Raw genomic sequence first — 27,987 nt, forward strand, 5'->3', positions numbered from 1 at the left:
CCTCAGAGGGTCCCATAGCCATAAAAAAAACAAAGCCCTGCCCATGACACCAGCAACATACTAGAGGTGGGCTCAGGCAAGGACCAAACAGTTCTGATGGGAAGGGGGGTGCCTCCATCCCTTTGCAGAAGGAAGTCCCTGACTACTGTTACCTGTCACTTTCAGCCTCACTGGCTCTGACAGCATGGCTAGGTGCATCCCCCCAAAAAACCTACTCCCTGTCTTGTTGTCAGGGCTCTACGGTTCTCTCAGTAAGCACCTGCAGCTGGAGAAAAAGCTTTCTTGTTTTTTCCTCCATGGGAATCCCAGCCCTCCTCAGGTTAAATATTGCCTTTGGCCTCTTGCTCCTTCCATGCAATGGGGGATTGGGGTTCTTGCTTTTACAAAGGCCACAAAGTACCTTTGCTTTCCTGTTGGCATTCCTGATGCCATCCAGCCTGCTTCACCTGGCAGCTCAGTGTCCTGACCAGAGCACAGCTCCTGCAGGTGAGGCTGCTGCCACCCCCAACCTCCGAGAAGCTCCAGGCACTGCCTGCAGCCTGCATCTGGACAGCCACATCCTCCTCAGGATTGTGTTGGGGTTGAGGTCTCCAGTATGCTGTGGCAGTTGCTCTGGCTAGTGCTGAGGGCTGAGTCTTGTGGCTTGTTACCATCATTACTGTGTCCTCTACTGGTCTCAAGCACTGTCTATGGCCTTACTGTTCACTTTCTTCCATTAACTCCTTCCTCTTTGCACAAGCTTGTCCTCAGGTGTTAAGAAAGATGAACACAAGCCTGCTCTGCTCCCCTGTACTCCGTAGGCAGCTTCTCATTCTCTCAGTTCTTAGCTGCATTTCTCCCACCTTATGAATGCTGGCTACTCCCAGGCAGGCTGCTTCGTCCTTGTTAGATTTCCTGCTCAGTGTGCAACTCCTCATACTGCTTTGTGTTCCCAGCTGGGGTTCATTCAGCCCATAAGCATCAGGTCTGCATTTTTTTCTCTTGCACTGTGCTTACAAAGCTTTAAAAAGCTTTTTTTGAGGAGCTTACAAAGCTTTCTGTTCCCCTAGGTTGAATGACACAGGCAAAAAAAACTCAACACTAAAAGCAAACATTCAGCTCACTGAACAAAGCAAGTGTTCCCCAAAATAACCTTTTAATTATATGCTCAGCTTTGTTGTGATCTCGCTACTGTTCCTCAACTACTGTACCAAGACAATGCTTGAAGACTGCACTAGTAAAAAAGAATGAAGTTCCATCCTCTTTCTGTACTTAAAGGCTCGCTATTCATTTATTAATCATTTTTCCCCAAAAGATACAATGGACTTAGCTGACTAAGGCAATTAATTTCAAGGCCTGGGAAAGAATAGTTTGTGGCATTTCTTTGAACAGCAAGTTATATACTTACATTTTGCCCTCTGAAATATTAAAAAGAATAAATGATTTGGAAAAAGTTACACAAGAAGTTTTGAAATGTGATTGACTTTAAGACATCGTGGACATATTCCAAGGACGTGACATATTGTACATGCAAGGACAGCAAACCGTATTTTTTCCTATTATTCTGTATTGGGAAAAAAAACCCGAACCAAAACAAAAAAAACACAGCAACAAATTTTAGTACTCCAGCAGCCTGAAACTAGAAATTATATGCTAGAGGTCATTGGGCTTCCCCCCCCCCCATTTTTATTAGTAAAATTGAGTACTGTTCATGATATATAAACAAAGGAACTGACACTTTTTGATGTTCATTGCAGTTCTGTCAGAGATTCAATCTTTGGGTAACTCAATGACCTTGAATAGCCCAGTTCCTTTTTTTTTTGTAGAAATCGATAGTCACATGTTGCAAGTTATGTTTTTGCAATACTGCATTCATTATGGCTAGTCTGTAGAGGATTTAGCTTCAAGATGAAGGAGATCACTTACAAATCTACCAAAACTGCATCTCTTACAATTCAGTTCAACTTCTCTCTTGGCTCTACTTTACAAGGAAAGCATCAAACCAAAAAGACCTACCAAAAAAGACGCATCTGGCATGTCCTGAAGTGAACATGAAGCACTGTAGTCATCTCGACGAGATTTACTTCCTGCTGCCCAGACAATGCTAAAACTGGAAGTTTGTTAGCGTTTATCTGCAACTGAACTGAACTATTTGAGCTTTGCAGAAAGTATTTCATCAGTGGAAATTACTGTGCTAAAAAGCAAACCAAGTAGTAAACCCCTTCTTTATCATCACCATCCAATCACACTGTCAGTTACAGCAGTTTAAGTTGTCTCAAGAGCTAGATATATTGCTTAAATAAGGACTATACTGTCAAAACAGTCTAAAGCTGAGAATGGTTTTATTACAGTTGGGGAAAACATCACTTATGAGGAAATATTTGATCAGATGTGCCAGGGTTTCTCACTTTGGTTAAAAAAAAAGAAAAAAAAGAAAAAAGAGTGGAATACAGTAACTTCACTACAAAAAAAAAAAAAAGACAGGTATAGTTTTATAATCCGTCCTCATTACCACAGCCATATTAATGGTATGGAACTGTCAGCCATAGCTCAGTCCTTAATTTTTACTTCTGGAAATCACAGGATTTGTTAAACAAATTACAGAGTCTGAGTGTTTAACAGAAAAGCATGTATCTAACCTGACCTAGTTAGTACAGAACTGCACAGACCAGTCATAAGTGCCCCTCTCAGGCACTTCCTTCTCTGTTCAGAGATGTCTGGGACAAGGCAGAACCAATACAGAAGAACATTTAGACAGGAACATTCCCATCTTTTAAGACAGGGCTCTAGTTGTTAATTCTAATAGCAGACGAGGTTCAACTGCATTAGGTCCTTTAGGGAGAAGCCTAATGTAAAATACCAAACAATATGGTTTGGAATGTACAGCAAAGCAAGTATACAAGAAATCTTACCTTGTCAGTCATGTTTAAGTAACTAAAACTAACAACAGTAAACAAAAGAAAATTTTGCCAATCAAGATTGGATTTTTTTTTCCTTTGTCTGTTGAATCATAAACCGTCTGACAACTCGGACTGATACCCCGTAATCCTATTCAGTCTGGTCTTAATCAGACTTTAGGATTCACCATCAGGAACTGCAAGATTCTTTGGGCTTAGAAGAAACCTGAGCATGCACACATTCTCAATTGCAGACAGGACTAGCTCTAAAAAAAAAAAAATCATTTTTCAGGAAATCCCCCAAAACCCACAGGGTTTCCTGAATTTCTTAAATGTTAAGATTTTTGATTCAAGAAGCCTCGAAAAGACAATTTAGCCAGCACAATAGCTTTATTTTGCAATTTGAACTATTATACACCATTCAGTAAAAGCCCACAGGAGGAACAGCATGGAGATTTACCACTTTTTGGCATTTCCTTAAATTAGAGCCAAAGTGCAAGGTCTCCAATTAACCCCCAAGGTAAGAGAACACCACTTTGCCATTAACAAAAGTCACGTTAGCACTTAAAATATCTAATTAGTTACTTAAAAGGCCACATCTTCAAATGCAATTAGAAATAATTTAATAAAGTTTTTGCTTCTTTTGGTATGATAACTTGCCACATATCGTATAGATAACAGGTAACGGAACATCATGTTTTCCCAAGACATGTAAAAAAGCAACCACTACTGTCTCTACATAATTCCATACACCTTAAAAATGAATGCCAGAAATCAATTGTTCCCAGGTAGTCGAGTGGAACTTTATTTCCTTCAGACATGCTGTTGCTCTTCTCCAAAAACGAAAAAAAAAAAAAAAAAAGAAAAAAAAAAGAAAAATGAACAAACCAAACTTTTAATACATAGTATCTTGAGGCACAGATTTCCCCACACTTAAAGGAATTTTTACACAGGGAGTATCATAAGTTACAACATGGTTGCTATTTGAAGCCCATGGCACACTGACTTTTGGGGGTGAAAAAAATTCTCCTCTGTGTTCAGCTGCTACAATATGGCACAAAGTTAGAAGTTAACACCATGACTAAATATTCTGATGCTTTTTTGCTGGCTGTTTTGGGGCGCACATAAATAAAAGGCACACTTTCCCCTCTCTCTTCTCAAATCATTTATGTACTGTACAAGTCTAACTTCCCAGCACTGCTCCATTCCTGCTGGCCCAGTGCAAAAAAACGATTTAAGTCAGCATCCAATGCTAGAGCAGCTCTATATGCTTAACCAATGGCTTTAGTTTAGCATGCTACTTCCACTGTGGTGACCATTGATGAGAGGCCAACAGTGCTCCTGAAAAAAATTACGAAGCCAAAAAGAAAAAAAAAAATAAGTTATTTATATTCACTTACATGTATATTTTCCAAATGTGTTCACAATGTTCAGAAAGTGCACATTTTGAAGTCTTGTTTCAGTATTACAAATGTCCATGACCTATATATTATAGCAGCGCCATGTGAAATGGTATCGTTAAAGAACTGACAATGTTTCCATTATTAACCCTGTTTTGCAAAAGTATAATGAAAATACAAGAATTTGCTCTTAGCGAGAACTTAGTGTCCATAATGTCTTCGGTATGGTATTTTTAAATATTTGGATTTAATTCTGTACAGCAGTTAGAATCTGAAAACAGAAGGTTAGCGGTTTCACTTTTTGGCGCTCATTTATACTTAACAAGGATTTTCAAGACCAAAAGTGAGCTTAGAGCCCTCAATAACAAAAGCTCCACAAACCATTACAACACTGTTAAAAACTTATCAAAACCTAATAAGATTTAGTTAATGATTTGTGGATCCGTACAAAATTACCTTTTGTGATTTAACAACAGATAACATCGACGAAATTACCATATATTAAAACCAGCTCAGGTCTTAATATCAATGGTCTGACAAACATTTAAACAAGAATATTCGGAGTTAAGACTAGTGCTAAATTTAGCTCCTAAATTTAGCTAAACTTAGATTTGAGAGTTTAGAGACTCTCAACTTGATATGCCTTTTTAAAAAAAAAAGTCCAACTTTCAGAAGAGCCTGAAAAACAGCAGTTTCAAGTAAGTCTGGAGCAATTAGGCTAGAGTTACCATAAATATATACTACATGCTGATTTGACAAAATTGTGTTAAAAGAAGCGTGAGTTGAACCACTACCTTACCTCTGAAAGTTCTTGCTTTGGTTATCTTTAAAAAAGGTCAGACTGTTACAATAACAGTGCAAGTTCCTTATAAAGCCACATGCCTCTCTGTAGATGTTGTCTTACCGATTGGTTTTTATTATGCCCACTGCCAGCAATGGACACTCTGCTTGGAAAATCCATGTCCTGCTGTAAAAAGTTTGGCTGAATCAAATGAAGAAAATAATTCTGGTATCAGACTCAAATGGAAATGCACTATTTAACTCAGTTCTTGTTAAGAATATTTAAAAGCCTTCTCCACCTATAGTCTTTTTGAAATACAAGGCACAAATAGGGAGTGGACATTCCAGCAAACAGTGATTGTCTGAAATTAACGGTCCACAGCAGTCTTCTAGTCCAGCACAACGAAACATTTTTGCTGTCCAATTCTATGCCACGTCTTCTAGATAATCTGCAACATCACTTAACTGAGAAATGGTAAGGTCTTGAGTGATGCCTTCAAGCTAGAAAATAAATGAAATTACACACTCAGAAATCACAGAAACAGTAAGTGTTGTTTCTTTCAGTCCTTCATATAGCATCACATCCTTTTGGCCTCAAGCTCTTTCAGTGAGATTTCAACTCATTTAGGAGGTGCTCAAACAGATCTTGAGATACAGGGATAAGACTTTCCTATGCTGGATACTAAACCACTGTCAAATACATTTTACATGCCTAGAAACAGACAGTGAATTGTGCTACCAAAAAATTGTTGTGGGGTTTTTGTTTTGTTTTTTAATCAGTATAGTATCTAACTTGGCAGGAATACGAGGTGTAAAAGTACAGTACACCACAAATAATACAACTTTAACATGTACCCTAGGAACCTATGATAATGGCGCGTTCCTTCACAGAAGGTTAAAAAAAAGTCAAGACAAGATTGGAAGAATGTCAGGAAGAACAACTTTAAAAGAATCATACTTTATCACTGGCATTCGACTCTTCTGTTTCCACAGAAATTTCATCTATTTCTTCACCAATACTGATATCACTTTTTTCTGAGCGATGACTAGTACTAAAGAGAAAGAAAACCATAAACATAGAAATAAGACTTTCTTTTCTAACATCCAGGTATTACTTTCACTTTCACTTCATACCTGACATCTGATTTGGATTTCACTTCCTAGCAAGTTAAATGTGAAGTTACATAAAAACCTGTAACAACTAAAGGCTTTCTAGCTAGATGAAGCCACGATAAATACTGATAAATACTTAAGCCTCAGTCCTGCAGTTTACAACACCAATACCTTCACATCAGAATGATGAGGCTGTTAAATATTTATTACTGACTACTCATGATGCTCTATTTTTCAGTTGAATATTTCAGCATACACCATATTCGCTGTCTAATAGCATTAATTAAAAATGTTAAAACATTGCTAAGTGCATGGTTCAGGGGAAAAAAAAACGCACCTCCCACAAAAGGCAACAACTTATCATCTTAAAGTTAGCACCAAATTTTTAAGGAACTCATGACCCCCTACACAAAAGGGATCTGTTTTTTTTTAACTTTGTAACTATATGTATTAAAATAGCAAGGTGAAGTTTAAAGGAGTTCAGAGATACTGACAGACTCCAGCAACAGTGACTAGCTGAAGTATTATGAAGTAATTCAAATATGCCAATGGATATGCTTATAATGCATGAAATACTATGCTACTGCAATATCATCCTTCTCTTACCTGTTGAAGTCATCAGCATATTCATCATCATCTCCATTTCCTAAATAATTTTTAAAAGGCATTAATCATACAAGTTTTCTCTCCAGGAAATGCAAAAAAAAGAATCTATTCCTGCACCAAAATACATGGTTTGATGGCCAGCAAAAGTGGGAGCAGATCAAATTTCTTGTGCAGATTTAGGAAGAGAAGGTGAGTTTATGTTTGTCATTAATTAACCTCACTTACACAAGCTGTTTTGAAATTGAACATAACATTTTCAAGATGTTGACTACATTGCCGAAGACAAAATTCAAATACTTAGCAGATCTATTTTGAGAGACAGTTGATACTACTTATATCACATCATCTTCACATTGCTCCTAAAGCTTACAAGGCAACTTTCAAAGGTGTGGAGGGCAAGGAAATATGCCACTGGAAACCAGTAAGACAGGTCTGGCTATCTTTTTCTGCAAATATAAAACCCTTTTCTGCTTAGAAACCTAGACAACAAAATTTATCACTTGATATTAACAAACGTATGCATGGAATGAATCAAATTTTTGCTGCACGTGTAAAATACTAATCCACATACAAGTCACCAGTTTTCACTTTTCTGTATTCCTTTAGATCTGAGATTGCTCTTAATTCCAGAAAGTTTCACAATGGTGTTAAATAGAGTGACAGCAGTAAAAGCTGAAGATTTTAGTTCAATATGTGTATTTCAGTTTCTCAGATTCCTCTAAGAAGCTGGGCCAGAACTTACAGCTAAAAATATCAGATCTTACTCATGTTGAGCAGTTACTTGCCTAATTCTAGTGATCCCAGTTTTGCATTCACCAGGCGCAGGTCTTTCAAAACAGAGTTTCTATTCAAATCTGGAAGAAAACAAAAGCATTTATATCAGAAATGTAAGTTGTGACTTTTTAATAAGATCCCGCTTAAACATACCCATCAACCATCTATAACAAGTGTTCTTTTATAATAACATTATTACCATACTATACTATAAAATTATATATTATATCCAATTTTCAGGTCTCAACTCTGCTAACATTTAAAAACATGAGTAGCAAATAGGGACAATCTTCCAGTATTCAGGTCAGGTTTCAGCACGAAAAGTAAATATCCCTAAAGAACTTGTGCAAATAATGTAACATAACAATAAAAAGGAGTAAGTTAATTTCAGTTAAAAAACTGAGCAGTAGAATTTTATACTCCTGAAAACTACTTTAAATATACAAAAAAAGGAGTGTAGGTAAGTATTTCATCCTCCAAAGCATCAGATGCCCCACTGGTAGCATAACATATCAAAATCAGCATGCGATCACTCAGTGAAAAAAGCATTACTATGCAGCACATTACAGCCAGAAGGGGGCCACATACAGGCTACTTAATCATATTTGCATCTGAATGTGTATATCATTCATTACATTACAGGAAATATCTCCTACATTCATCAAAACACAAGAACATGTGAAAACTTACTATCAGACTCTTTTAGCGAAGGTGCACCAGTCAGGGAGCTTAACCCACTTTTTATAGGTGGTGCATCAGAAAGGGATGCTAGACTTCCTGCTTTATTAGCTTCAGTTTTCCTAAAACAAACCAAATAAATAAGTGCTCTGCAGAGCTGTAAAATGTGCGGTGACTTTCTTTTCTATTATTTACTAAATTGTCATAAACCTAGAACAGCAATATTTACAGCAAAAAGAGCAAGGGGAAAGGACTATTCATTCTGCAGTCTTAAAAAAAGTAGGCAGTTTACTAGCACAAGCATCAAGCAAGACATTCAGTAAGAAAGCCACTTTCTCACCTATGCAAAGACTGCTGCCTGCCTTCTTTCATAAACAGAGCTCCTGAACCTTCATCAGCACCACTATTTTTATCACGGGGCCTTTCATTATCCCCACATGTAAACGCAGCCCAAAGAAGAAAGATTCAGATATCAATCAATATTTAAATTAGTTTGGTTTACAACTAAAAGATATTATGTCTGACGAAACTATTAATCTTAAGAGCAGTCAGTTCACAGAATGAAAACCTCTCAGTTATAAGCAAGAAAGATCTCATCATCACATGTTAAAGTTCACTTGGCTACTACCTATTTCATTCATATATTTGAAGTGTTGAGTTCAAATACTACTTGCAAGTATAGGATGAAGAAACACTATTAAAAAGAGATCAAGATTTTCACATTTAGTATTATCAGAACTGTTTGTTACTGTGATTCCATTCCTGTTAGTAATGGACAACATTTGAAACATTCATTGTATCTATATCACCAAAATATCAGGTACACCATCATGTATTAAAACACTTCAAAATTTTGAACAACTGATGAAAGACCTAGGGGCAATGAGAGCTTGGATCATCTCTTACTCTGTCCTTACTAACTGCTTGCTCCCTTCCTCTCTAATGCACGTTTCTTACAGGAACAGGCAAAGCTCCTATAAGAAATTTACCTTTTTGCAAACCAAGCGACGCTGGCGCCTCTCCTACTTACTCATCCCTTGGGACTCAGGCACACCAGCACAACATACCACAAAAGGATTTCACCTGAAGAATATGTTCTTTTTTCTCCTCTAGAGGAGCTGCCAGGAGGGGTAGAAGTGAAAGACTCAGCAGAGACAGCTCAGTTACAATTAGTTTGCTAGCTCATTTATTATTAACATATTCAGCAAACCTTATTATGGAACATTACTATAATATTTACATCACAATAACATTATGAGGTACAAATTACTACTTGGTGGACTGTGACTCTACTACAGGCACACATAATTTGGAAAAAATTTTTTCTCTAGGAAGTTTCTCTACTAGGAAAAAAATCCTTATTTTACTGAATAATTAAGTCTTTTTCTTGGATAGTCTTTTTAAAGAAATCCAGTTTACCCAATTTCAAAGTAAATTTCCCTTTCTGTCATATGAAAATGCTTGAACAATAAGAAATTAGTAAATATTATTATTATTATCTAGAAGTTTTTCCAGCCTTTTCCACTTTTCCCAACTTATCATTTAAACCTATTTTATGGCAACACAACCACTTACTACAATGGTTAGACTTCGGTTAAAGGCTAGTTAAATGAGCTCTTGAGTACGGAGTAAATGCACTCAGATGCAGTTCTACTCTTGTTATTTCCAATAAGAAAAAGAGAAAAGAAATACCATAGTAGGGTCATTTGTAACACAGTATTTTCCAGAGAAAAATCACTGCTCTGAGGACAAAAAAATCTGCTCTTTATATACATCCAACTAAAACTGCATTATAAATAATCTTTCTCAAAGAGTCCATTAATTTACTAGAAAGAGACCTAGTTTACATGACATGATTGCTTTGTGCTGTACCAGAATGAACCCCTTCCAAGAGTAAGCATCTACTGTAGCTATAACACAAAAAAGTTTATACTGTTCTACCCACTATCGATGTAGTTGGGGGAAAAAGCCAACGTGAGGGGAGCTACTGCAAAACTGACTTGCAAACGCTTCTGCAACCTCTTTTGGTAAGCTCTACTAAGCTAGAGCAATTCTCCAATTAGTCGAGCACAGCAGAAGAACACCATAAAATGATCTTGCAGCATTTTTCAATAGGGATATCTTGAAGCTTAGTTTAAATAATGTGACACAACAGTTTTTTTCAGTTTTATAACAAAGCTGTTGTAAAGTCCCTAGTTCTTGTTCCAAATGGTATTTTTCAGTCATCAGACTCCATAGATGAAAAATAAAAAAATCCTTTTCAGAAGTGTCTGCAAAATTGACATATGCAGAAATAACAACACTTCACTGAAAACATAGAACTGCACACAAAAGGTGCTGCAATGAGAAAAGAAAACCCTCAGCTGTGAGAAAACTTTCCTTCTTCTCACATCTTATGGAGCCAGTTTACACATTCACCAGATTTTTTGTACTCCTTACAAAACCATACAGATATCTAAAGCACTATCCCTGTCATTGACTACTTCCTTTAGTACTGATCACCACTGCAGCTCTGCTGGAAGAAAAGACACTGATGTCTGTGCCTCATACATGTTCATTTCACCAAAGAAATAGGCTGTGGACATTATATAGTCTAACTGATGCACCTTAAAGTGATACAGGTTTTTCCACTCATGGTACATCCAAGAGATCCCAGATGACACTGTACATTTCAAAGAATAGAATCGTAGAAATACAAATTTATAAACAAAATGTTCCAGAACTGATCCAAACACTCACATTCACAAAGTGCAAATAATCAAACATCAGCTAGCTCTCAAAGGTCTGCAAGCATACTGAGGACAAAAGAAACCTGTATTAAGTAGAACATACATGCTACTTACCAGCCAAAAGTTCTTTCTGGTTTGGGTATGGGATCATCAAAAAAAGAATCTCCCTCTACATCATCTTCATCCACACCTGGATCACTTTTTTCTTTGGTATTTAAGTCTTTGTTTTCTAGTTGAGGATCATTAGGCAGAAAATGAATGCTTCTTTTGCTTGCTTCCCCTGATGAGATACTTGTATTACTTTCAGTGGTGTCAGCCACCTTGAAAGACAAAGAAAAAAGCCCTCACTGAAAGGAAGAAGTAATTTCTCTTGAAGAAAATCCATATAAACTCAATTTATGTTTTATAATAGTGTAAGTGGTAATATAAACACACGATATATAATATACACCTTACCATCACTTTTTAAAAAGTTAGCTCCAATTTATTAGTACTTCTCAGGAATTTATTAGTATCATCAGGAATCACACAAGAGAAAAAAGTTGTTTTATCACTTTAGAGAGGCAGTGTTCATTATTGTTGCTGTCATTAAAAAATTTTGTTCCATCCTCCGCATTGCTTTGCTATCTAGATCACCTCTATTATAAAAGCAATCAATTTTAAAAGATGTTGGTCATCAAATAAAGAAATCTTCATACAGACTGATTCTCACCTCCTAGCTTTGAATAAAGGAGGGGTTGTTTTACAGCCTGAAAGTTACATGATGCTTTATTAGTATTACTTTGTAACTCTTCTATAAACAAGTGTTGTTAGTTACAGCCATTGTCTTCAAAATAAATCAATTTAAACCCATGCAAATTACTCTAATTGCATATTAAATGGTAATCTCTGCAATATCATATTAGGCTTTAAAGCAGCAAGCATAAGAAGACTGCAGTTAACTACACTTTCTCCCTCCAAATACTAAAACCAAAAATGACACAAACAAGATACTTTAAAAGTACATAACTTTCAGTCTTTGTAACACGCTTATGGCTCAGTCCTGCAGATACTCAGGCTTGTAAGGACTATTCTATAAGACCAAGTAATACAGCTCAAGTTGTATCTTTCCAAAACTTCATGGCCCAAAGGACAATATTCAAATTTACCTAGATAATCAAGCTGTTGTGAAAAATCAGCTTTTTATTTTTAAACTATAGCATTTTGCTACTTAGCAAGCAGTACCGCAATTTTTATCTCCCCCTAGACTTTATAACCTATACATAGGCTGCACTGTCCCAAGTATTTCTTTATTAGTCATTAACTTGCATTCAGAAGGTTGAAGTAAAATTTTCAAACTGTAAGCCACGGAAATTGAAAAAGGTCTACCAAGGTCATTTTATCTCAGCCACAGAATCACAATCAATTGCTGGCAGCAGCTCAGTTCTTCTAGGGCACAAAAAAGTACTTATACCTGTAAGTGGTAGTAACAACAATATTTTAATTTCCTATCCTAGAGGAACAGAATTGTTGAAAATTAAGAGCTTAGTGATACCCTGACTGGAGTAAAAGAGAAATTACAGCTACTTTTCTGTTCTGGGCCCTGAGGGAGTGAGCTGCTGCTACCTCATCTGAGAAACTAGAAGCACAACAGGTAGCCTTTTCTTGAATTCATATGTTGTAAAGTTTTGCTAAACTACTTTAAAATTGTAGTGATTGGTTAACCATGGCTAAGGGTTCAAAGAGCAACATGCCTACATTGGGTTTCAGACTAATGGTGTTAGTAAGATAAGTCAGAGTGTGGTTTCACACTTGCACTTAAGCAAATGTAATTCTTTGCTGCCAAGAGCTGTGGTCTTGGTCTCTCCTAGCACACTCCCTTCTACGTTATGTCTATTGGTTGCCAAGTCACAGTCAGAGCCAGCTCAGCTCACAGGTTTGCTGAAAAAACACCAGAGCATCTCAAGTTTCAATCAGGAAGTCTAGACTTTTCAGGTAACTTCCATCTTGTGCCAGCTGGGACTGGCTAAAATCTCCTCCTCCTGTGTTATTTTTACTCCACGTATGTTGCATGACCAGAATATTCTCCTGTTCTGCCTTTGCCAAGGAGAGAGAGAACAAGGAAAAAAAAAAAATTAAGATCTGTAGTCCCATTAAGATATCTACTACTTATTCTTAGGGGAATATGTAGTCCAACCAACAGCTGTTGCTCTTTCTATGAGGATACATCCATACAGAAACCAATTTTCCCCCATTTCTGAGATAAATATACTTTCACAGAGGATTCTGCAAAACATTATGAAAAGCATTTCCAGAACATGTTCATCTATCTCCTGCTGCAATGGAATTATGATTTGCTTGCCGTAGAAGATGGGTATAAAGAATATAAAAATTATAAATTCCAAGTTTTTGGAAATCATATTCTACTTGCAACCTCATTGCATCGGAAAGAGCACGTAAATGTAAGTGTTCTTATCACCACTTCAGCTGCTGCTGCACACCATAAGTATTCAACTCTTAACTGTGGTGTTCTGACAATGCACAAAACTCTCCTCAAAAAAATGAAACCTGTTTCAATGAATGATCTCTTACCACACTTTAATGCTTCTTGCTCAGAAATATATAGTCCTATCTGGTAGTTTCTCTAAAACTTAGACCTCAGAATAAACCTCAGAATCACTTTCTTGTGTCTATATACTTATTGCAGATCAAGTATATACACACTAAAAAAATGCCACTGTTGACTGGACCAGTAACAAACACTATCATTAAGCTGAAGTCAGTCAATGAGAGAAGCTTTTACATCTATGGACTAGTGCATCTAAATAGTCAATAGCAGCCTGAAAAAGAATTCTGACAACCTCAACACATAGAAGAATACAACAAACTGCAATACAGTATCACTTCTGGAAAACAGCATTAATCTTCGGAAATCATGCAGACAGTTTATTTTCTACACAGTTTAGACAGCACTATTTGAGCTGGGTACGGGAGTTCCTGTTTTGTACAGGCCCAAACAATTGTGATAAAAGAACTAAGACTAATTTATTCTTGTTATAATCTTGAACAACAGGAATGACTGTTACTACTCCATGATACCTTCTCTAAAGCAGAGATTCCAGGCATAACTTAAAACTCATTCTTATTAATCTAGCTTCCTAAGGAAACAAGTCTTAAGATATTATACTCCTCTGTGCTTGTGTCTCTCTATCTTTCCCTAACTAATGTATTTCGGACTGCCTGGCTAAGTTCAACCACTGCAAAAAGCGTGGAAGTTTCAAAAAAAACCCTGCATAACTGCATTGCAAAAAAGCTCTGTCAAAAACAGACATAAAGGAATAAAATTCAAAGCAGACAGAGGTTAGACCAGCCTTCACATGCACACCCAGAAAAAAAACCATATGAAACCCGGTTCAATTTACAAGCTAGTGAAACTACTTTTTTCCTCCTCTAGACAACTATTCTTTTCCTGAGGAAAAGCCATATAACAAACACTTAGCTCTTCTCTTTCTGACCTACTTATTTCAAATAAAGTAATTTAAACCTTAAGATGAAAGGTGGTATATGCAAGGGAGAATGGAATACTTATGACTCCTAACTCATCATGAGTAGTTCTTCCTAGCTAATCTAGAACCACCCTAAGACAAAAGTAGGGGCTCAGGTATGAAGCAACAGTATTAGCAACAGTGATATTTAATCAGCATTCAGATCTTTTTAGTGGATTTGTTTTGTTTTAAAAGCTGGTGCCAAGCGAGAATTATCTTTTCCTAAAGCATGTCTGAAATTATTAGAATTTCCATTCAAAAGTCAGTTACAGAAATGTTAGCTTTTAAGATACTATCAACAAGCACAGCAATTAATGAAGTCACTTAATCTTGAAATGAAGCTTGTTTTTCAAATTTTTTTTTCAAATAGTTTTCTGGTTTTGAATAGCCAAAAACTAAAGAACTGGAATAAAATGAAGCAGATCCAAACTGAGCTGTCATTTTATTTTCTTTTATCCTTATCATTCCCTCTCCCAAATGAACAGACTAACAAAAAAATCCATGCAATGTTATACTTCTCAGCTTTCATTAGTAAGTTGGAAAGCTAAGTTATTTCCAGTAATTTTGAAATAAACTATTAAAACTTTTTATGTGATCAGATTACATCAATAAGTTGGACAAACTTTAGTACTTGAATCAGGGTTGGTTTGCCTTTTCTTTTTTTTTTTTTTTTTTTAAACTGGGTGCATCAGGTAGCTGGTTTCTTGTGGAAAAGAGGCTTAATGGATCATGCCCCTTTCTGTGCCCTACACTTTCCTATAATTCTCAACCTGTTGATCAGTTCCAGTCAAATGTAAAGGAGTATTAGAGGCCTGGAACACGTTAGTTAATACAGATTTTGTGCTAACAGGAAGCCATAGAGAAAAGCAAGCCACAGGCCCCAACACAAAGACAGCTGTATCCTAACACCTTATCAATCCCAAGCAGCAATCAGTCAGCTGCCCAATAAACAGATAAATTAGCTCCAACCTGTCTGTGTCTCACAGAGACACTGTGTATGTGCTTGTCACCTACCCAGTCAAAAAGGTACAGGACTTTGCAGATCATTTAAGTGAATGCCATTGTATCCGCAGTTTCATAGGAGTTCTCTCTTTTACTTATCTCATGTACGTTAAGTAGCTTTTTCATTATATATAAACAATCTTACCTTATTTGGTATAGGGTCTGTACTTGATCTTCCGTCAGATGATTTTGATGTGGGGCACAGGCTATCACTTAGAACTGGAGCCACCTAAGAAGTTTCACATAAACACTTATTAAAAACATACTGATTTTTGTCATAATACCATCAAACAAGAAACAAGGCTACCATCCTCGCTCACACAGTATGCAAACTGCGACACTGTGAGGCTATCTTAGGAAGTCTATGACAACTATTTTTGAATTTAAACTTTCGTTGGGGTACTGAACGCACCTCGGGCACAGAGAATTTTCTTTGGAGCCACAATCAAAACAGAGACTAATCAAATGCTATTGGCTGGATTTCATTCATTTAATTAACAACTTAACTATATATTCCATTAAAATATTACTGTTATTGCCTTCAGGTAGTTCAATACTTTCATATATTTTGTTTTAAATACATATGTTTTCAGAACAGCTTTAAAGCTTTTAACAAAACCAATTCTAGGCTTTTCAAGTCATACTAAAATTAGAAGTAAGCCAAAGAAAATAGGTACAGCTAAAAGGGTTATCAAACCACACTAGAAATTAGAAAATAAGTGACAAAGTGTTTTATATCATTTATCTGGGTTCACTCTGTTACTATGTTGTAGCAGAATATTAGTAAAGAGTACTAGGGTGTCATTAAAAGGAATACAATAGTAATAATCTTTATCTTTCAGCATTGTTTTCTGACAAGTTATGTTGAAGGCCTTTCCTATTATACTAACTGTAATAAAGACCTGAAACAGTATAATACTACAACATAGCCAAGTGCTCTTAATTTCAGTTTATGTTTCATCATTGAAATAAAAATAAATAATTATGAAGAAAGAAATAAATTACATGTTAACACTACTTACTTCTCCACTGCCTGAAATCTTTTTCTGCTGACATTTTCTAACGACCTCCAACAACAGGGGACCACCCACAGTACCTTCTGCTTCTGTAATTCCCAAATCTCGAGCTAAGTTTTCTCGACCATCAAGGCCATTTAGCTGAGTGGGGGCAGGGGACCATATTGAAAAAAAAAAAAAAAATCACAACACAGAAATAACTGTCAGAAAACACAATACATATTTTTTAATATAACTCCTAAAGCCTTTTGGTCTTATTTAACACAGCAATATTCTGAATAAACAGTGATTATTAAGACTTTCTGTTGCATGTGGACTAAAGCAATGACAGCTGATTGCATCAGGTACTTCTGATCTGTACCTGAACTTATCACAGACCATCCAAAGTTGTCTTAAATATGCAAGTATTCATCATTAGCACACTTCAAGATTTATATGGTCAAGTTACTTTAGCCTATCACATTCAAAAGCGGATCCTAGAACACTTAGCCAGTGGTTCCAGCAAATTCATAGATGATGGAGAGTCCCCGTTCCTGTGTATATAGAAATACACCAGCACAGGTCAACACTTACTTTCAGTTTCTGTTTCACTTTAAAAAAAGCCATGGCTTTGGACAGAAACAGGGATGAAAGCAATTCAATATCAGGCAAAAAAAAAGGTAGGAAAAAATTAAAGAAAAATGTACTTTTTAAAACTGAACTTCACATTATAGCAGAAGCAGAATGCTGCAGCAAATCCAGGTTGGTTGGCATAACCTCAGAATGACAATACTGCAAAGGGCACCAGTTCATCTTGAACTCTTATGATTATTTAGTGACACTTCCTATCAAAACACTGGTCAAGCAAATACTGAAGCAAGCCACCACTAGTCAAGCACACTGAAGCATGGAGGATAAAGAGACAATACAACAGACTGCTCAGAGACAGGGGCTCGTACAGGAAGACAAAGTAAAATCCTTCAGCGCTCTACACAGCAGTCTTGGCCAACTTGCTTAACCTTAGCCAGATTTCATATATGCACTACAATAGGTGAAAAAGATGTTTTTACTGGAAAAAGAAAGGGGGCATTTCAAAGAGCATAAGATGCCTTTACAAACATGAACAAAGCACTGCTCCTAAGAGTGAGTGGCAATATGACAGAAAGCATGACTTTCTATTTGGTAGCGTGAACATGAATCTTTGTACAGATGTGTCCTAGTGCAATAAATGCAGCTAAGGACATTTGGCAAAGGACAAGGGTGTATGGGATTTTCTTTGATTACGCCCCTAAAAAGAAACATTAACTTCTGAGAAACAGAAGTCAATTAATTGATTTAACAAAGTTGGATTTTTAATAAATTAACTATTTAAAATTACATTAAGAATAAAAATGAGTTATTGGGATGTAAAGAGAAATTATTCAGTTAAATGGAACTGTTTCAAACTCAGATTTATTATTAAAACCTTTATATCATAAAAAGAGACAAAGGGACAAACATGATAAAAACCTCTAACTCAATATCAAAAGCCTAAAAGCAATCAGTTGGGCTACATGATCATTGTAGGTCCCTTCCAACTGAACTATCCTATTCAATCACTTTTTGTCATGTGCATCTGCACGAAGTCCTTTGTTTCACTGAAATTTCTCCCGGTGTAGATTACTGACATTATTTTAATTTTCATGTAACAATACTAAGTTAATTTCATGACATAGTAAAATTACTGGCAAAAAATGTTGCCAGGAGTATTCTGTCTTATCTACTGTTACATGATTTCACAAAAATTACTAATTTTTTAATTCAAAATTAACATATTATCAAGCATTGATTTTTGATACAGAGAATACTCATATTAGTACACTTTCCTGGAATATGTGTCTTTATGGCAACAAGTACCTTTTACAGACTAAATATAAAAAAATATTTAGAATAAACACAAGCAAGAGACTTAAATAAATCTACTATAGCTTCTGTATTCATTGCCATGCACTCCAAACAATCAGCATAGCATACAGATAAAACCAGTATATCTTACCGTGCTTGATTCAGGCTGAAAAACAGCCAATGTAAAGTCAAGATTGAAAAACCGTAGAAATTCTGCAACAAGACCTGCTACCAAGCGACCTAAAAAGGAAATGAGAAGACTAAAAATACACCAGAGAGAAACAAGTCTTACTTCAGAGATTTAACATCAATATGGCTTCAGTATGAACATCTACATTGATTCAAGTCGTACAAACATGATTTAGACATTCAACAAACTACAACCACATAGCTAATTTGTATACCAATTCTCTAATTTCTAACTCAGTCATTGCATCAAAATTATTTGTCAGCAATACTGCAGGAGACTGCTTACAAAATTCAAGTGTAAGATTAACTTTTTAAACTATTCAGCTGTTTTAAAGACATCATGTTGGCATTTCTCCTGTGTGCATTCACTACTGTACCTCTACGGTGAGTTTTCACTAGTTATTGTTTCTATTGGTCTAGACTGGCTCTGAGTTAGCATAATCATAACTCATCATGAAATATTAATTTAAATGCATTAGCTCAGTTAATAATACAATTTCAGCAATACTAACTTCAGGAATTATAGACTGAATTCTATTCTGAATGAATAGTAAATATGACATTTGACAGGAACAAAAGCATCTTTTATATCATGAAGACTGTATTGTTAATAAAAGATTCAAAGATTTTATCCTTTGTTCCCTATTTTTATTATTTTGAGAAGTATACTAAGCAAAGAACTTACCATCTTTTGTACCTAAAAAACTTTTCAAGCTTTCATTTACAAGAGGTGTTTTGTTCTGTCAAAAAGCAAAAACCAAACAGTAATTAGCATCATCCTTGTACTAGCAAGAAACTGAAAACCATAGCAAGTTGGTGTTTTGGTATAGACTGTTCCACAATGATGCCTGGCACATGTAATTCACTTCTTCAAAAATCTACTTTTGTATTAATTCTACTACCTACAAGTAAAAGCTGCAGAGCCATACATTTACTTAGGCAAATTAAAATTGTCTCAGTATTTCTATTATAAAAGCTACAGAGCTAGAGTAATTTCACCAAAATTCTTAATCGCATACTGATGTTTATTTACTTAATGATTAAAAAGGTAAGTTCATCAGTTACCTTCCCAAATTGCTCCTCTAATATAGTGCCAGGTTTGTTTAAGGAAATTCAGTCCTATTTTTTAAAAAATGCAAATTTACACATCATCTAGACAGAGTGTGGACCGTGCTAATTAGTGGTTCACAAATCTATACTAATCTTCTATTAATTAAAAGACCTTCAAAGATAGCATGAAGATGGGTTTTCTCCCTTGTTAGATTTTCCCTCTTCAACTTTGATTTTTAAACAGAGATAAATCAATGTACTATGTTTGGGTTTGTCAAAATTGTTCAGGGATTTTTCAAACCAAATTCTAAATGCCATTTCTAACATATCAAAATATCCTGGGTAAGAACCCAACTCTAAGAAAAGGTTCTGTTATAGGTATTTATCACTATAGTTGTAAATGCTAACATACACAAGAAAGCGCTGCGTGAAAAAATAAATACATCTTGCTTAATATTTAAGAATTCAGATAGTGATAAGTATTAATATATTTTCAGTGTCTCTACAGAGGAAAATTAAAATACCATGATAAATTTAAGCCTTTTGAAAAAAAGTTGAGCCGAGATCATCTCTCTTCAGCCCTATTACTCTCCAGATAGTCCGGGCGGTTGTTCTCTGGGTACTCTCTAATATGCTGAAGCTTCTCATAAGAGCTGCCACCGTTCTGTTATATCACTCTTCCATTATGTCTTCTTCAGCAATCTTATGTTAGATTTCTGAAATATGGAATCTCATACCATAGAATAACTACTTCCCCTTCTTACTGTCACAATAATGTCTGTTTCAGTTGTGCAATCTTCCAGAAAGAGCACAACCATCTAACCAGTGGAGGAATAGGACAGTTTTCCATTCCTTAATATTATTCTGTTGTCAAGGTATCAGTATATAGTCCACCTCTTAATTCAGAATTCTTCCTTAAATATAACCAAATTATCCTCAAGTAAGCCTACAGCATCCTTCTGAGAAATACCAAAAGCATTAGCATACTTGGCAAGTTACTGCATTAAATCGCTTTCACAATACACTTGTCAAAAAAACCCACTATAATATTTTACATTTCAAAAGATGTTATTCCAATTTGATAAAATCTTGATCAGTCAACTAGATTTTCTTTTTAAAGAAGTATTTGATGGAAAAGGTACTTAGTTATTCTGGTCAACTGGACAGAAGCAATGTAAAACCAGCAGAGATCGTTACTTAAAGCTACAGGTTCAAAAGGCTATGTAACAATTCCTGTTCCTAAACATCAGGAAACACCCTGGTAGTCCTGTTCTTTGTTCTTTAAACTTCATGATCTTATGCAGTAATACATAATTTCTATTATTGCATTTCACAAATAGAAAGTGTTAAAGCTATTATATTTAATTCCACATGAAGAACTATCAGGATACTGATTTTTTTTTTTAAGTTTTTTTTTAAGGTTCTCTTACCTCTACTTTCTCTTGTTCTTCTAATGCCAAAAAAACAGCTGCTCGCAACTCTGCCTGTCAAAGAAAAAAACCCAAACAGTATTTCTACAAGCACCAAATAGAATGCAAAGAGCCAGCAAGTAGCTTAACAGCTATTTGTTTCTCCTCAAGCAACTTGGCATCGACTGTAATCTACATCAGTGCAATTAAGACACTTAAGATTACAGGCAGTATGACTTGAGGCTGAGAAAGAAGAGTTTTCAGCCCGAGAACAAGGCAGTGGGGGGATCTGATACAAGGCTTCCTAAATTATTTCTTCATAAACAAAGAGATTCCAAATTACCTACATTCTCTCCTATTAGTTTCTTCTGAGAGTTAAAAATCCAGCTCTTTCAGGAACTTTGAAACATCTACTCTTCATTTACAATTTGCTCGGGAAACATGAACAAATAGCTTATGATAATACATTTTTAAAAGTTAGTGTTAAGATATACAAATTCCTATGATTTCTTGTCAGATCACACTGAAAGAAACAGATTTTCTCAAGGAAAAGAGCATGATTCCAGTCATTCAAATATTCCTGTACCAGTAAGTACAGGATTACCTAATCAGTTAGGTAATCAGTTTTACCTAACTGATTTTGAATATCTTGATATTAAGGATCAGATTTCCGCTAAGGACTATTTTGATTATTTAAGCTTAAGCCTGGCCTACTTTTTAAATTTTTTTTTTAAACACTACAGTTTCTCTACTTCTTTCATTGAACACATCGAATGGACAACATACATTACATTTGATGAAGGAGTTTGCCACTTTAATCAACTCTTAATCTGACATTTTTAAGTAGCCAGAAGATAACACTGCAGGAATAAACTATAAAAGACAGTGCTACTCTGTATGCCAGTTTTCTCAAGAGCAAAGACGAAAGTTTTTAAAGAAAGACTGATTTGCATAACTAAGAAGAGTATGAAGACTGTCTGGGTTTTCTCATGTATATTACGAAAGGTAACTAAACATGGATTACCCTATAACTGTTCCCTCCCATCAAAAAAAAAATCCTTTCACGGGAAAAATAAAATAAACACTTCCTTTTTAAGCATAACCCTCTTTGGACATATTTTTAAAGGACAAAAAGAAATGCAAAAAAGTTAAAAAAGATTTCCCACCAAAAGTAGTGTAAAATGCTCACCACAATTGTATGCAATGGTCATACTGACACTGCAGTTACATTTTTTCAGGTGCTGGGGTACAGTATTCAAACAGCAAGTCCTCTTACCACCCATTTAATTTAAATATTATTCTTACAAAACCAGTTTACATTTAACTTTCGGACCAACATCTAACAACTTGTTTATTTAGTCTTATGTCACCATGAAAAACTTCAAATGGTTGCAAGGCTGACTTTCTTTTCCACTGATGCCACAGAAATCAAGCATACTTACATAAGAGGACAAGAAGAATAACCAAACATTCCTGAAACAGACTGGCTATTACAACTGTTCAAAATAAAAGACACCAGCCATTACATATGGGTAGGGGCAAACCCCCGTAAGGGTCTTGATCATGAGACTCTAGAACAAAGTTGTCTGAAAGTAGTTGCTATTACATCAGCTGATCCAGTCTGACCTGTTTGAGATTTTGGAACAATATCACAAGTGTCATTCCTTTTCACATAACTGTGATTGTTTGCCTGCTCCACTCCTCTAGGTCCAACCCAGTGGCTTTCAGATATGGACTGAGATGCTTTTCTTCCTCTTCTCATACATTTAATGACACAGTGTCAATTTCTCCCAGATGCTGCCATTCCCCATAAATAGCAGGTTCACCTTATATTTCCATTAGTGCTCAATTAATATCCTTAAGGTCAGGAGCTCATCACCAGAAGATAATGCCACTGCTATTTACTACATCTCCTTTTGGCTTACCTGCATCATCTAGAATACCACCCTGCAGCCTTTCCACAGATACGTAGCCCTCCAACTGGTCCTTCAATCCTGCGAGCATCACAGTAAGTTTGAAGGTAAGCACTCCTGTGCTATCTCCACAAGGAAGGTTCACACTATTCCAACACACTGCCCTTCGTCCTTTGAGGTGAGTACTGCTCAGATCATAGCAAGATATTCTCAAAATATTATCTAAAAAAATTCAGACGTGGAACCATACACTTCAATCTGTGTGAGGTTAAAGCAGTAATTCTCAAGTTCATGAGGAAGAATGTAAAATGCAATAAGAAAGCGGAAGCCAAAGGAAAAATCAACCCAATAGAAAGAGATTAATCATACTACACAGCAGGATGGACGTCATATAGGCTTTTCGGGACCTGAAACAAGTCACAGGAGAATTTGAACACCAGAGACTGAGACCACCATCATCAGGTACGGTCAGAGCAATTTGCTCCCACCAGCAGATATGAAGGCTTATATAACTGCATAGTTTAATCCATTTACAGTGGTGTTCTCCCTGCTCCCCACCTTTTTTTTTTTTTTTTCCAATAACTGTGAAGGGTTTGCATTTGTCTTTGCCCTAGTACCCTTTGGCAACAACCCAGTCTCTGTACATTGTTAGAAACTGCTCTTGCCATCCCCCTGTTCCACACTGCCCCATTCTGCTACCAGTTTTCAACATAATCCAAACACATTTTGAAGAATTTTATTCACAGTCTAGCACAGTAAAGCAGACCAAAGCTTGATATTCATCTTTCCCACCCATATCCTTCCTAAGTCTTCAATAAAACAGGGTTATGCCAATAAAGCCAGATGTTGATGAGTAAGGTGACAGTATGTACCTATCACTCTTGCATCCACCAAACCCACAGGCTTCTTCCTCATCCTGTGGAAGGTGCTCATTCCCTTCTATTCCTAAGAAGTTTTATCAGGCAAGAGCTCATATCAATGAGACAGCAATTTGATTTCACTGAACATAGCTAAAATGAGTAAGGCTAGCATTGTATATGACAATCACTGTCTGTACTCAGTGGGGAAATGTGTGGGCCAGTATTTTGAAACAAAAGTACATTTCCCCTTTTCCTCCCAGGCATTTACGGTTTATCAGACACACTGTCTCTTGGTGATTGCTGTTTCACTGTAAATCAGAAGCTTGTAATGCATGAAAGCATCTTTTCCGCACTGGGCTGTAGTATCCCTCTTCAGAACCTAGGTAAGTTTATCCTGTTCTAAATAACAAAGCCTTTTGCCTGTATCTCAAGTACTGTACAGGAAACCAGCTCCCTCAGTCTGCAGTTCCCTGGGAAGGGGGGAAAACAGTTCTCACTGTCTCAAGAGCTCCCCAAACACACTTTAGGTGGCAACTCAAAAATGCCAATCTGATTTGGCAATATGCTCTTAATAGCAAGATAACGAGCAACTACCTTAAAAAGGTTATCAATCTGATTTAGCACACTTGTAAAAGGCATTCACGGCAGCTTTCATCCAGATACTGGATGAAAAGTAAAAGGATAAGAGACTGTCCAGGACTGAAAGATGACCTGTGGCCTATAACTACCTCTACACACGTATGCAGCATGCCCCTGGAGTTTTCTTTTATTGTGGCATTTGTCTTTTATTGTGCTAGAACACATTTGTCCAGCACTTAAAAGAGAGCTTACTGTCCTAGGACAAAACTTGAGACAATGTTTTCCAAGAGGAAAGCACTTGGGGACTTCAAACTATGCCTCAAAGCATGTAGGCACATCAGTGGCCAAGATGACGTCTTGTAACAGGCGCTAAGCACGAACTGTGGATATGGCTTATTCGTTGCATACTGTTCTCCTTTGCATGGCTACAGAAATCACTTGCAAACATCCTGATATCGTAACACTTTCCAAAGAGATTTCAGCAAAATTATTTTTTCCTATCAAACTTTATTCATACTTTCTGCTCCCGAGGTGATATTTTAGATGAACAAGCAATGGCTTCACAACACTGATCTCAATAAGCTGTGGAATACTAGATCAAAAAGTGGTCACTTTAATTTCATAAAATGCTTTGTACAGGTAGTATAGTTGAGTATGATGTTGTCTGCTAGTTGACAAAGCCTTGCTGTCTGTTTCATGCATCTCTGAAGATCCCTTCTACAAACCCTGAGAGTCCTGCAGCTTTTGCAGAGGAAGTCCTAGGATTTTTTTGCATCAAAAGATCCATTAGCAGACAGCATAATATAAATTTCAGCTTGCCAAATACACATGCTACCACCCTTCTCAACCTGCTTAAGCAGCTGAACACATGCAGTTTTGAAGCCACATACAGGCAACTTTGTGCATTCCCTAGGAAACAAGGGGTTCAGCAAGTGTCAATAAGGGAGACATTCACTTCAGAGATCTGCAACGGGCCAGCTGGAGGTGCAAAACTCTCCTGCCAGTTTGCATTCACAGATCGTTACTAACACATGCATTAGCGGACAGTGTGGTTAATGGACATTTAGGGCAGTGAAATGATTGAAGTAATGCATAAGATTTTGCAGGGTAAAAGAATGCATTGCTGCTGAGACAAACTGTTTACAGATCTTCCAGGCAAAGCACAGGCATGTATAACTGCCATCTGCTCCAGTGCTATGAAACAACCCCATGCATGCACAAGCATAAACAATCTCTTGCATATGTAAAATTTAGTGGCACATGGGCATCTTCCTGCACAGCTTTCAACGTCTCCACTTCCTAACTCCAAAATGACTGTCTTACACCTTGGTAGATACTGAGCAAGACTGGCATAGCAATTAAGGTTTATGGCTAAGAAAAAAAAACACCACGATTTCCTCAGATGAGCAGCCTTAACCATAAGCATACCAATTATTGAACAGTAACTCCTGGTATTAAAGAGACGTAACCCAGTAAGCAGGATGCAGTTTGTATTTTTGTAAGTCACTTGCTATCTTGCCTTAAGGATACCTTATGCCATATTGGATACTACACACTTCTAGAATAGTGAAAATACAATATATTTACACAAAACTCAACGAACTGGCAACCATAGTACAAAAACTTGCATACTACACAAAGGCAGGAATTAAGAAACTACAGATTACATGCTCAATATGACCCAACTGGCTTGTGATTTTTTTATCATTTTATTATCACCATACTTTTATTGGTTAACGCTACCTGAGAGGTTAACAGGTGGCTCAAAAGGCCTGTTTGACACTTAACTAGTAAAAGGTCTCCCTACTCAAAATACAGTTATATGAGCTAGAATCTTCATCTACTTATGGAATTTAAATAAGGATTATCAATTTGAAATGCAAGAACAACATATTTTTAATAACAATATTTTGTTGAGAAGTATGACAACTAGCCCAAAATCCAGTGGACTTCAAAGTACACACATAAAGATGCTCTGGCTTCCATTAACCACTTCAGTTGTTGAACTGTTCCTGAAATATCAGCAATGATCATCCACCTTTTGAACACCTAAAACAGAGCACTGTGGATAAATGCCACCATCCTTCATCTGAAATCCAGGCTTTATTTCTCGTCTACCTTGGAAGGGAATCCAGCAGTTCTTATGCTTCCATATCTGTACAGCGCTCTGCTATACACAATAGTTATTGCTGGAAGCTTCTAACTTTAACACGAATCTATAGAACCAATTTTCATGTCCTTTCTGACACAACGTCAGGCTACACCACAGCCTTGGAAGTAGTGTATGCTCCACTAAAACACTATCTTCCGCCCGTTTTCTTAACACAGCATTATTTGTTCCCTGCAGGCAGGCAGCATCCCCAGTTTCCAGGTTTAGCAAGCCTCCACGACACAGCTCAAGCAATCCACGCTCAAGAAAAACAACGTTTAAACAGCGACCCTCCAGAACTCCTGTTTGAAATTTTCAGTAGGGGCTTTTCGTATCGAAACAGAGAGAAACTTTACCCACCCTGTCCCACACCACCCGGCGGCTGAACGTTTCCAGCAGGTTTGGCAGCAGCAGGAGAGCTCTTGCGGCCACACGGTATCTGAGGGCAAAACCGCACAGCCAGGCGCCGGGCTCCCTGCGGCGGCCGAGCGCTCTCCTCCCTCTCCCCGCCTGGGCGATCTTGCAACTCCTGCGGGCGCCGGGCAGACCTCATGCGGCGGTCAGGCCTCGGGCCCTCGGCTCCGCGTCGAGCACGTACCAGCTCTACCACGCAAGGCAGGCGCTGGACCCGAATCCTCGCCGAGCCCCAGGCCGAGCGGCCGGGGAGCACCACAGGGAAAGCAAGCGCTACCGCCACGCCGTGACGCCGACAGCGGGCCCCAGCCGGGATCACGGGCTGGAAGCGGCAGCGAGAGGGGACGCAGCCCGTGAAGCCGCAGCCCCGCCTCCCCCCCGCGCTCCGCGGGGCCGTTAACCGCCGTCGGCGCCAGCCAGCGCTGTCCCTCCCCGCTGCGCGAGGGGTGCGCGGACGAGAGGTTCTCCTGCACCCCACCTTAATTTTATTGAGCACCCCGCTGCTCTCCAGCGTCTGGACCAGCAGGTCCCGCAGCTCTGTGTCCTCCTCCGTCGCTGCGGCCGCCATCTTGTTTCTCCCTGACAACCGCCCAAACTGCGCTAGCGGTAGGACGAGCCCGGCAGATTCGCCTCCGCCGCCGGGGGAGGCACCAACCCAGCGGCGGACCCGAGGAAACGAGGCGCGGCGGGCCGGCGGCCACCCTCAGTAGCGGCCCAAAACGGGACGCAGCGAGGCCGCAGCCGCCCGCCGCCTCTGCCGTCCGCGGTGCCTGGAAACTGCGGTGGCGAATAGGCAGCGCGGCCGCCGGCGCCGCGACCGGCGGGCGGGAAGTTTAAAACGGGGGCCGAGGCTAACGGCTGAGCCGCGCGGCCGTTCGCCCCTGAGAGCTGCCCCTCAGCCCCTTCCTGTCCTCCTTTCCCCCGCGCTCCAGCCCAGCGGCCGCTAAACCAGCCCCCCTCCCCCGCACCGCTGCTCGCTGTTCGTGCTCTTTCACCCCATAGCGGGGACGTGGGGGGGCACTGAAATGGGTTTAAGGAGCGAACAACCGCCTCTCCGGAGCTG

General features: G+C 37.9%; 1 protein-coding gene across 8 annotated transcripts; it reads right to left on the reverse strand.

The window, feature by feature from the left end:
* Positions 1–3,247: 3,247 nt before the first annotated feature.
* On the reverse strand, positions 3,248–27,643 carry CEP43 (centrosomal protein 43). 8 transcript variants are annotated; one of them, XR_011048132.1, is made up of 14 exons: positions 27,403–27,643; positions 26,871–27,039; positions 21,031–21,084; positions 18,513–18,601; positions 16,505–16,639; positions 15,628–15,711; positions 11,071–11,276; positions 8,568–8,648; positions 8,240–8,349; positions 7,561–7,629; positions 6,776–6,815; positions 6,015–6,108; positions 5,181–5,557; positions 3,248–4,217 (listed from the first exon to the last, which is right to left on the reverse strand). XR_011048132.1 is itself a non-coding variant. In XM_068400098.1 (13 exons), exons 1-13 carry the CDS (start codon positions 27,490–27,492, stop codon positions 5,483–5,485), a joined length of 1,182 nt encoding a protein of 393 aa, XP_068256199.1. In that variant the 5' UTR covers positions 27,493–27,643; the 3' UTR covers positions 3,248–5,482. The 8 variants fall into 8 exon arrangements, 5 of the variants coding, with proteins under 5 accessions (XP_068256199.1, XP_068256174.1, XP_068256212.1 ...); XR_011048131.1 differs by having other exon boundaries at positions 3,248–4,358; XM_068400098.1 differs by lacking the exon at positions 26,871–27,039 and adding an exon at positions 19,236–19,290 and having other exon boundaries at positions 3,248–5,557.
* Positions 27,644–27,987: the final 344 nt, after the last annotated feature.

The sequence above is a fragment of the Nyctibius grandis genome, chromosome 1 (assembly GCF_013368605.1).
Source record: "Nyctibius grandis isolate bNycGra1 chromosome 1, bNycGra1.pri, whole genome shotgun sequence".
In the NCBI taxonomy this organism is placed as follows: domain Eukaryota; kingdom Metazoa; phylum Chordata; class Aves; order Nyctibiiformes; family Nyctibiidae; genus Nyctibius; species Nyctibius grandis.